General features: G+C 44.1%; 1 protein-coding gene across 1 annotated transcript in view; it reads left to right on the plus strand.

Annotated features, from left to right (window-relative positions):
• Window positions 1-9,541, plus strand: part of TYW1 (tRNA-yW synthesizing protein 1 homolog (S. cerevisiae)) — a 52,403-nt gene extending 42,862 nt beyond the window's left edge. Inside the window, exons 10-11 of the mRNA XM_009697185.1 lie at window positions 2,881-2,990; window positions 9,360-9,541. Coding sequence (XP_009695487.1) covers window positions 2,881-2,990; window positions 9,360-9,541 — 292 coding nt within the window. The remainder of the gene's footprint in view (window positions 1-2,880; window positions 2,991-9,359) is intronic.
• Window positions 9,542-11,887: the final 2,346 nt, after the last annotated feature.

The following is an 11,887-nucleotide window of genomic DNA, read 5'->3' on the forward strand; positions in this document are numbered from 1 at the left end:
CGTCCCTTCCTGGGAACCATATGCTCTGTCCTTTCATGATCACTGCCACCAGCGTTTCTTCACCTTCGTGTTCCCCAGCAGGTATCAACATCAGTTGGTTGATCACTGGAGTGAATTATCCTGTATACTTGTGGTGCTTTTTCCCCCCTCAAAGTTTCTTGAAAGAGTTCATAATACTAAGAATTGCATGCAGAAGAGAGCAACCATTTTAAGGAGGTATAAAGCAAAAGCTGATTTATTAAAATAATACACAAGTGATTGGGGAGGGGGTTGCAGTGCCTCACTGAAGCATCTACCTTCTTCACAGAGGTCTGACTGCCAGGGACACTTGGGGAATGCTGGCTAATAATACTGGCAGAGCAAAGGTCTGATGAGAATGCGAATACGGCTGGATTGAAGGCAGTCTTATTAGCCAGGGGAGAGCAGGAGTGAGCTGGGAGCTCCCCATCACATTTCATGCAGTCTTGCATCAGTCCATGGTGGTGGGGTGCTTGTGGCAGTGACGGCTTGTTTCTGAAGTATCAGATCAAACCTGTTTCGCACCTGGAATCTTTAATAAAATAAAAGAGTTTTCTGGTGTGTGTGGTTTTGGATGAGATTTGGGTTTTTTGCTTGTGTTATTCTGGGAAGAGAAGGAATACTATGCACGATGACCTGCTCAAGACCTGAGTAGCTGGTGAGGCGGATGGGTCACAGAGCCTGCAGGGGAATGGGAAGGTGACAGTGACATTCTGTCTGTGCCAGGGACCCTGCAAAAATCTTATCAGGCACAAGACATTACTTGTCTTCCCCCCTATTAGAGGAGAAACTTGTTTTTGCCAAATAAACTGCTTTGTAGACATGACCTGGTATGTTTATTAAACAAAACGTGTGAAAAATTCAGGCACTGTTAGTCACTAATAGCTGTCCAGTGTGCATCCAAAGCCTCTTGAATTTCTGTCAACTTGCTGTCTTAAATATACAAGGTACAAGTTATGTAGTTAAACATGTAAGAGTTTTATAAATGCCTTTTATAGTTGGTATTCAGAAAACTTTCCATGTTGGCAGATAGAAAACAAAAAAAAGGGGCGGGAGGGAATTCAAAAAGCAAAGCTGTTTAACTTAAAGAATCTTTGAGATGGTAAAGTAGTTTGAGAGCAGTGTTTGAATCTTTGCTCTTGAAGTGGAGGACAAAATGTTTGGGGCCAAACAGCTGGTTTTATTGATGCTGGGTCTAGAATTTGTGTGTTTTAGCACTGTCAAAGAGCAGAGCTGCAGGTCTTTCGCACTTGGAGAAGTTAGTGGGAGTCTTTTGATTGTCTTCAGTAAACACTGGACCGGTCACTTCATTCTGAGAAAGAGCTTCCCTCTGTCTTTTTTCCTTTAGTTAAATGATGGGTGTTATGTCCTAATGCCTCTGTAGCTGGAAGACTGAATACGGCAGGTAAGCTCACAGTCATCTCCGTGGCTGACTTCCAGGGATGATGGAGAGCGGTACAGCAAACAGATGAGCCGGTCAGAAAACAGTTTCAGGAGTATTTATTGCTTAATCTTATTTACTTGTCCAGAGCTGTGTTATTCCAATGCTACTACTTTGAAAGATGCTGCAAAATATGCTGCTCTCCTATCAATAAACTACTCTGTGAGCTGCAGTAGAATTGGTAGGGGAAAAGTGGAGAAATTTTTGTAGCATGTTTTGGAAAAAAGCAGGAGAAGATGGAGAGAGACAAGGAGGTGAAAGTGCAGAAATTTGTTGATTTTTCTTAGGATGATACTTAAAGGCTGAATTATCCCTGTTCGATACCAATCTAAGTGCAGCCAGGTTAGTGGGAAATTCCTCTCCCTGCGGAGAGGTCTGTGCCCTCATGCAGGCTCTCTCTGGGTTGTGTTTGCCCAGGTGGGAGCGTGATGGGTACCACACCAGTTGCTTGTAATATTTCATTTGCTGATCAGGACACTTTGTTTTTCCAGATGACTTCCAATGGCTTTGTAAGATCCTCTCATGCCAATGAAACAGGGAATGGGGAGAAACTCCAGGTATCCTCCAGGTGCTTGGATGGATTTACCTGGGTGGGCTTTCTCCGTTTTTGAAGAAAACAAAATATGGGTACAGTGGTCCTTTCCAGGTAGAAAAGGGTTGGCTTCCTAACCCAACGTAACACAAGCTGTCCCTCTGATGGAAGATCAGTGTTTTTTATCCTGTAATATGGTTGGCTCAGAGAAATTAATATTTTCTTTATTTTTTGCATTTGGGTTTCAGTAGCACAGTAACTAGCAGATCTCAGAAGTGATGAGAAGCCCCTACGAGGTAGATCTGGGAGATTAACCAGATCCACCAGCAATGCATCTCCGGCATACTGCAGACTTCCTAGTCTTTCACGTAGTTTGAAGCAGCCTGCCCTCATCTGTCTTGGTACTGGAGCGTTACACCAAAATTGGGTGAGAAACAAATCCTGTCCTTCTCGAGGAGGCAGTTGGTACCTTTGCAATGGAACTAAAAATGGCACACAAGCTTCCTTTTCTAGGGCTTTGCGCAGCTGTGGTCAACAAAGAAGGTAGTAGAACTGGTTTTCCTTCCTTTACCAGAGGTCTTTCTGGCTGCAGAACATCATTTTAGCTTAGAAACCTTTTACCCATGATTCAAAATAGGTATGTTAAGTTTAACACAAACTGCAAGGTCCGTTCTTCCTTCTGGGGAGACCAGAGCCTGGAAGGAGAGGGGTATGAGAATGGTGTTCAAAGATGATATCTGAAAGTTGTGTCAGAAGCGGGATATTGCTGAGAATTTCTTGTTGCTTTTAATATTATTAAACAATACCAAAATCCCCAGCAAGACAAATGGGTTCTTCCATGTATGTTACAAACGATGATAGTGAATAACTCTCTCTCTCTTTCCTTCAGACATCATACAAATCCAGTGGGCACAGAGTGGCGATGGAAGATGGACCAACCTGAAGTGATCTTGCAGGAGGCTATTGAGAACCATCAGAATATGATCAAGCAGTTCAAAGGTAACTTCTCCCACTTCTTCCCTGTTAACGATGCTTTTGGAAGATCTAACCAGCAGTAGCATCTTCAAAGCACAGATGAGAACATTCTGGTCATCTTTGAAATGAGATTTATGATATCAGAAAGATGGGTAAGTGAGAAGAAACTTTGGTGGCACACTTACTGTTTTCTGTGATGTTCTGCCTTGTTATTGACATCAGAACATGAGTCAGCCATTGGGTATCTACCACTGCCTTGAGGGAACAGAGCGGAGTTGCCTCTTGCATCCTGGTAGTTGTCATATCCTTTTCCTCAGTGTGCACAGAGGCTTGCACAGTGATTCAAGCTGGCCTGGATGATGAGGAATGGTGATTCTTTTGTAAAAGTGAGGGCAGGTAGAAGGCGAAATGAATCAGCCTCTAACCTGATAGGAGAGAGACTGCCCAGCCTTCATCTGCTGGGAGCTTTTATGTTAACTCTGAAACTTCTAGATTGCATCTTTCTTATTAATCAGTGAGCAGCAGAATTCAGGGTATTATTCCTTTGAGGAATTATTCAGTATGTCTGTTTCTGAAGCTGCAGTTACAGAGCACCTCTGAGAAGTACTGTATTTTGCTTCCCATAGGAACTCCTTGTGAGTTGATTATTTATTCATGATGTATCTGTATATATACAGATAGATAGATGGTTGGGGTTTTTTCTTTTTTCCCAAATGTGATAAACTTGATTATTCTGCTAAGGTCAGCTTTGTGTGCTGGGAGGGCTGGCGGGCTGGGCTGGCCAGGTCTAGGACTCTGCTCTTCTGAACTGACAGCAAAGGCTGTGTGAGCAGCAGGAGTGGAATGAAGCATCCGTAAAAGGTACAAGATGAACCTTAGTCCTGGCGCTCGTTTTGGGAACCCGCTTGTTTATGTTGATTGTGCACAGAGAGAACCCAATGGATTAAAAATATGACAGGCAAAAAACCCGCTTCTATCGGCAGAGCAGAGTTGCTCTGTCTCATTCACTGGAGTTCTAGGCAGAAAAATAACACAAGTCAGGGCCTCGTGAGCTTCATTTGCATCAAGCCACTGGTTTGAGTCATCTTGCACTCTCAGACCAGCAGCTCCAGGGAAGCCAATTCCCTAGGAACTCCTGTGCTGAACTGGATAGGGAGCAGCCAGAAGAATAACCAGACCTGGCTGCACTCTGCCTGTCGCACACGTGTGGTCCAGTGGACTGGGTCACAGCTCTAGGGCTCGTCCAGAGGAAAGCAGTGAAGGTGCTGTCCTGAGAGAGGGGGTGAAAATGATGTTCATTTGGTAGGGGAAGCTTTCCTTGGGGAAGAGGTAGCGAGAGGAGTCAGTGGAGGAGGCAGTTGGTATAAGTAGTGCATCTTCCTTCAACCTGAGCAAAGCACAGCTGTCAGTGCTGGAGGCAAGGCAGTCTGTAAGGGAGTGCAGGTTTAGTTCCCCGACCTGGGTGTTTCTTTTGCACTGCAGCCGTGTGGGCAGTGTGGGGAGGGTGCGGAGTTAGGGCAGGATGCCTGCAGCAGTGCTGCCTGCCTGGCTGGGCCGGAGCTGCTGAGGGGTTTTGTGGCTGCCTGTTAACTCAGCTGGTGGGATGCAGTGCTAGCACAGCAGGGGTTTGGGTACAGGTGGTTTGCACGGGTGAAGAGCATGTCAGCTGTCAAATTTTGTCTGGAAGGCTGTAAGAACCATAAAAGACTGTTAGAGCTATGAGCAAGAATATCCCTGTTTCACACTTAAGGCACTGAGCACTTTGCAAACTCCGCTCTCTTATTCAGCCTATTCTGGGTAGGCAGGCTCTTAGAGGAGTTGAAATGTGTCTGGGCATGCTGAAAGGTTTGTGATCGATAGCTCGATGGCAGTTTGGTGGCTGATAACAAGGAGGGTACTTGAGGAGTTGATCCAGGAGCCTATGTTGTACAACATCTCCATCAGCAGATGGTGGGGATGACTGTACTGAATACACCTTCAGCAACTTTGCACATGATGCTAATTTAGGGAGGGTGGCAGGCACACTCAGTGGCACAGCTTTACTTCCGTGGAACCTTGAGAAACGTGATTATTGGGCCAAGAGATGCATGTGGAGTTCAGCAAGAAGTTATAACCCCACGTTGGTCCGTGCTGGGAGACCCACCTGCCATGGTAGGGCAATGACAACAGATAGAGGTCTCTGTATGGGAGGTTCAAGTTTGACAACAAAATAAGCTTGTTCAGGCAAGGTGGTGCCCAGAGAGGTGGGGGACCCTCTGACCTTGGAGGCTTGCAAGTCTTTTAAATAAAGCCATTATCACCCTTGTCCAGTGTTGGCGATCTTCCTCTCTGAGCAGAAGGCTGGACTGGAGACCTGCAGGAACCCCTGCTAACCAGTAGTTCTGTGACTTTTGTTACCATTGTTAAAATTGAAAGTCTTAAACAATAACAACCCCTTCCTTTTTGTGAAGCAAGACTTGATTCAAAATAGTAATTTATATTTGCTTAGGAAGAAGCCATGTGTTGTTTAAAGTGATGGCTAGATTTGTGTGCAATAGCTGATGGAGTATTGAGGATATACTTGTGCAGGCAGGAACTGCCCTCAAACTGTGCAGTACTGTGATGGAAGTTTTGCTCCTGCCTGGCAGACATGTGTGGTGTTTGCACTAAAGAAAAGTGAAAAGCAAAAGTTATTTTGCAGATGCTCGAAAGCCCTGCCTTCTTATGAAAGCTGAGCGCAGGAATCTGTTTAAACCCAACTCAGACTAAGGAATAACCCTCTTCTTCCCTTACTACACCCTGGTGCCTTCCCAAAAAGGGTTGGGGAGAGGGAAAGATTATAGATGGAGTTGGCAGCATCTGAAAATATTCCCAAAGTGTCAAGAGGCCTATAAGGACATACTAGTTCTCCCTTTTTGGAGCTTATTTTCCATTAAACAAATTTCTAAATATTCCCTGAATCTTGCATGTGCATTTTCAGCACAGTTACCCTTGGCTTGGAACTGTGAAAGGAGAAATACTGAAAAAGACCAAAAAAACCCCCAAAACAAGACAGACTCTGGACCAGAACTGTGCTGCAAAGTGGAAAAATAAAAGATGTGTTACTTTTTCAGAGTGATAGATGGCAACATGCTTCCTGTCTTGGGAGCCTAAAAGCAAAAGGTTTATTAAGGAGAAGAAAAAAAAGAAAAGCCCAGGAGCTTGTTATATTTTGTGAATTTTACATTGTCACTTCCCTGAGGTGCATGTGAAGATAGTGTTAGAGTACAATCAGTGAAAGCAAAATTGAGTTGAAACACTGTGTGGTAAGCGGAAGCCAGGGAGAGTTAAAAGATGCACAGTGTCTTGCAGGATGGAAATCCCGTGCGTGCTGTGCCAGAGCTGTCCTCTGTCCAGGTTGGAAGTGCCTCAGGCAGAAAACATGACTGTCTACTTCTAGCAAACTTAGCAGCACTCCACAAAGAGTAGGTTGGGGTTTATTATGATTTTTTTTAAGAGGAAAAAAACCCCACAAACCACCACCACCACCAAAACCCCACAAACCACTCAAGGTTTGAGCAGTGAGATGGACTCGATTGCTTTGTTGAAGGAGAACAGGTTGCAGCGGGGCTGTGCAGCGCTGGCTCCGGAGGATTTTCCAACAGGATGCTGTGCATGTCTGCTGAGATGTTTGAGCACTGACCCCCAACGGAGAGCAGACCAGACTATTTGGGCAACTTGAGAAGAAAAGTATGGGGAAAATATCTTAGCTAGAGAGCCCTCAAGGCTCTTGAGTGTCTGTTGGTGCTGCTCAGATAATACCCAAAGCTGTTTGCATAAATTGGTGCTCTTTCTAGTACCGGGACCACAGCTTTGCATTCAGGTACACACACAGACATCTCCATGTGCCAAAGGAAATGGTGGGCTAATCTGATGCTTTATAAATTCCACACGTAGTGAAAATGAGATCGTCTCTGAAGGAACAGAAGAATTCTTGGGAACCCTCTGTCCTATAGGATATCCTAGAGGATAGCCTTCTGTCCTCTCAGAGTCCCTATGCATGCTTATAGAGATGATGATGTGTCATCTTCTCTTTTATTGTTGCCATAGTTTGTACTGTTTTTGAAGACCATAGATGTTAGTTAATGTCACATAATTCTCTTTTAGAGTAACTGATGGAGAAACATCTTACTGATAGGGAGCTAATGTAGGAAGGTGTGAGGTAGTTTATTTGATGGATACATTTTCTAGGTAGTGACTAGTAAATCTCTGTGCCCTTGCGAAGGGCACTTACAGAATGGAAACATAATTCAAAAATAGGAGAGTGGGAGTCTCTGATAATACAGCCTTGGGGGAAAAATGGAAAAAAAAAAAAACAAATAAAAATGCATGACCTGAACTAGGAAGTGCTAAGACTACCTGTGTGTCTTGCTGTAAGAGTGGATAAAACAGGTTCCTTCTCTTCCCAGTCACCCAGGCACTTGTGATGACTGGTGTACTGGTACTTGCAGAGGGGTACCTGAAATCAACAACCAGCCTCTCCAGAGTGATGTGCCAGATGATGGTTTTCCTTTCCAAATTAAAGTGCACCAGCAGGTGGGCAACTGGCATCAGCGTTTCAAAGGAGATGTGCTGATCAAAGGAGGCTTGACTGCACGCTCTACTGAGATATGAGCTCGGCAGGAGCTGAAAGCCTGTCCACCACTGCCTCTTCTCAAGTTTCTACAGCTACAAACTCCTGTCCCTGTGTTGCATCTGCTGCATGCCATACAAAATCTGCCCAGGCTCTGACTTTGCTGAAGTTCATTGACTGAAGACAGAAGCAGGCTCATCTACAGGAGCGCAGAGGTTGAGTTCTGTAGCAGTATGGCAGCCAAAAGTGCGGGAGAGTTCATACGCTCCCTGGAATACCCACTAATCCTGTTTAGTTTATCCCCGTCTAGCTTGTGATTTATATGGTCAAATGATTGCATACAAAACCTCCACCCTCCTCTGGAGTATATTTACTGTATACCAGATTTGCTGTAAACTGTTTTGAGAAAGTTACTCTCAAACTTTGAGATGTTGGAATCTTTTTCTGTCTGCTTATAAAGCTGGCACAGTAATTATCGTAGTCCGCTTGCAAGATGCTGAGAGAGAAAAATTAATTAATTCCAAAAATGACTTACGGTAGCTTTAGGAATACGAAAGCTAGTCCTTTAATCTTGGTGTGTGGTTGAGATGCTTCTTTCTTTTCAAATAAAGTTCTCATTTAGTACTGTCAGGTTTCTGTGGAATAACCATTAGTCCTGTCACTTATTCAGGACTGAGCCTGGCTGGTTTAAAATGCCCTAAGCTTTCCTCTGATCGGAAACCAGCTTTTCTACGTGAGGCTGAAGGAGTATCCACGAATGCCTCTTTTTATCTTGGCTTTGCAGCATAGCATGTAATTTTCTGTATTGCTTGAGCTCCAGCGTCTAGGCAACGAGAGGTGAGCTGAGGACCTGGTTTCAAACTCAAATCTTTGGTGTGTGTGGTGTGTGTTTTGTTTTTTTTAAAAACAAACCAACCCCCTATCTAAAACCTCAGATATTACTTGAGTACATCAAGTCACGTCAAGGAAATATGAAGTGACATATTTGGAACAAAAGCTTGTTTGTAGTCAGATGATTTCGTATGGGGTCCTGAGCACTTAGTCAGATACGGATGGGCCGGAGGAGTATTTGCCTCTCCCCTGCCCTCCTGTGGGTATAATAAATGTGTCTCAGATTGGTTAAACCTGCAGATAGCATTTTCATGTGGATGCTACAGTTGAGCTTCTTGTGTTTGCCTTTTTGTTCTGAAATGTCTCTTGCTGTTCAGGATGATGTCATGTCTTGGGTTTTCTTTTTGAACGCATCCTCTGTGGAATTGCGTTTCATGGGGTTGCCAATATGGATTCAGACCTGGTTGTTGGTGCTCTACTTGGTGAAATGAGTGTGGCTCCTCTGGGGACCTGGTCTTCATGAGGCTGGGGGACCCGTGTCAGGTCAGCAACGGAGACAGACATAACCTGGATAACCTGGTGTGTGGGTTGTTTTTGGTTTTGTTTGTTGTGGTTTTTTTTTTTACACCTACTTGAAGTGGCATTAAACTGGCTCTTGTGTTTCTGACTCAGCATCCAGGCAGCATCACTGAGGTCTTAGCAATGGAAAGCTTGGCTGAAATGTTACTAGAAAATTGCTTGCAGTAGTTAACAGGGCACGCGAAGTCCCAGGCTCGGCGTGTCTGGGTGTATACTGTTTTGTGGATTCCTGCAGAGCTGGCTCAGTAGGCACTGACTGTGGCCTAGCGTCCACTTAGAGGGGTCCAGCTGGTTTTGCTCTGTCTTCCTTGTGCCAGGGTGTATTTTAGATACTGATGCATGGTTTGGGAGGGGGTTTAGTTGATTTAAGCCTGTTTTCCTTCTTTTTGTAGGCGTATCAGGAGTAAAAGCAGATCGCTTTGAGGAAGCAATGACAGCAAAGCACTGCGCACTGTCACTGGTGGGAGAGCCCATCATGTACCCGGAGATCAATCGATTTGTGAAGCTCCTGCACCAGAACAGCATCTCTAGTTTCCTGGTTACAAATGCACAGTTCCCAGATGAGATTAGGTAAGAGTTGGTCAAAATAATTCCTACTAAAACATTTGAGTGCTGACCTGTGTTTTAATTCTGTTTTATTGCTCATTGAAGTCAGCTCTGCAGGAGCACTGACAATGGAAAAAGCCCACTTGGCATCTATTTGATTTTAACCTTAATCTCCCTGTGCTCTTTCTCATCTCTTTCTCTCCCCCAGTTTGATTTTCTTTTCTCTATCTCTTAAACAAAGTGTGATTACTTCTGAAAGTGAAGAGAATGTAATATAGTACCTCCCGGAGGTGTGAGGGAAGGAGAACAGCGAGTGAACTGCGTTTTGTGCTTGGGGACGTGGATAACTGGCATGAGTGTTTCCAACAGCTAAAGCAGGAGACTGAACTTATAAATTGCCTTTTTGGTTTGTATGCTTCTCTTGCAGTCTGATCTTTGTTCTAACTCCATAAGACCAGCCGTAAGGGCTCAAAGCAAAGATCTGTACACCCAGCATCTCCAGCAGGACCTAGAAAAGATGAAAAGTGCATGCTCATCTGCAAAAGTAGGATCAGTATTTTAACCTCCCTCTAAGGCACTTGAGCTAAAGATTCAAAATATTGTAATGAATTCTGAGTCTTCACATATGAATGCAAAGAATCCTTGTTGCTGATGTTCTTGAGCATCCAGACTGCTTTTAATGAAATCTGAAGCAATGTAGCAAGGAAACGCAGCACATGGTGTGAGCTGCAAGGTGGTTGAGAACTCATCAGAATACCGTCAGCTAATAACACTGACAAAATCCAACCTGGGAGTTATGTCAGCCTGTTAACGGAGCTGAACGCAGGGTAGTTTTGGTATGTCGCTCAACTTGTCACTTCAGCTCAATGCCTCTCCATGTTAGCACTTTCTGGTAGAGCTTCCTTCTGTGCTTCCTTCTTGTGGTCTGAATATGGCAGTGTGGGGGGGAGGGTGTGCAATTTTTGAGTGAGTAATTATACACTACAAAGGCATTCCAAATGATTGAATAATTGTGTAATCAAGTTACTTGAAGTCATGTATTATGTGCCTGATAGACAGAAATTGCTCTTTTCTAAAATAGCATTTTTAAAAAGAGAGCACATGCTATATTTTGAAGCTGCATTTCTTAGGATCTGCTGAATGTTTTTAAAAAGAAACAAAAAAGAAAGTGATAAAATGCTAGTCTTGCTGTCCTAAAAATTGCAACTGATCTTTGGCTCATCAAAGCAAATGATTTGCTTAATATGGGAACTGAAATATGCACCAAGCTCACATTTCTGTTGTCAGCAGAGGGGAGCTATAGTCTAAAAATTTAGTCCTAAAATAGGCAGCATGACCTCTGGCATCCAGCGTGTAAATGGGGAGCGTGGCCTGGGGTGTTTGCTGGGTTTAGGAAAGGGGCCTGCTGGCTCTGCACATCCCCTGGTTGGGTCTCCGGCATGGTGCTGCCTATGCCTTCCTCTCTCCTCCTCCTCTTGTATTTGGACTGCAGCTTCATCAGCCTCCAGGCACGCACATGCTTTCATAAAATGAGGTTTAGTAGCATGTGTGCTTGTATTGAAGAGTTACCTGGCTCTTGCCCTCTTCCTTCTCTTGTTTCTGTTTAGTGGCTCTGAACAAGAACCCTTGCCTATGTGTTTGCTTTTATGAGCATCAATAATAATAATAATGAGCAGATGGTTGTCATTGCTCATTTTTATTACATTGATGTTTCTGTTCTTCATATCATTGACTAGGCTGTGTCCTGTCTGGCTTGTGAAACCACCTCATGGCTGGTGATCTGAAGTCAATATATTGCTCTTGATTTGTGCTATGCTACTTGGTCATGAGTTCATATATGGTAAATAAATGCTGTGAATTTGATCTCCTGGATGCAATCTCAGCTGTCTAAGCTAGCTTGGAAATTGCAACCAAAAATTAAGGAGGAACATTGGAAAATCCATCCTAGTACCATGCAACTGAATTTCCTGTTTAATTATGAAATGTGGCTGTGTTCTGGGAACATCAGTTTGTGCTCTGCTTCTCCCTGGTGCTGGCTGGACCCATGATTTCCCTTTGGCAGAGCATCCACGAGGTTGTCCTGGCTCCAGTCCCAGCCATGGCAGAGCCCTGTGGACTGCTCTGTTTTGGAGCAATGCAGGGCAGAAATCACTCCCTGGGATCTCTTCTAATTCCTTAATTTTCCCCAGCGTAACAGTGAGTCTGGCTCTTACCTGTCTTAGGATTGAGATCCTCAGAGAAGAGATGATTTTTCTCAGCTCATGTTTTGAAAAACACTGGCTCCATCTTCAGTGGGGGCCCTTTTAATTAGTCAAATGCAGCATTAAGTAAATGTCCTAGTTTGCCTAAAACAGAACTATTTCTGCTTTCAGTA

This window comes from Cariama cristata, unplaced genomic scaffold, assembly GCF_000690535.1.
Source record: "Cariama cristata isolate BGI_N322 unplaced genomic scaffold, ASM69053v1 scaffold36743, whole genome shotgun sequence".
NCBI lineage: Eukaryota > Metazoa > Chordata > Aves > Cariamiformes > Cariamidae > Cariama > Cariama cristata.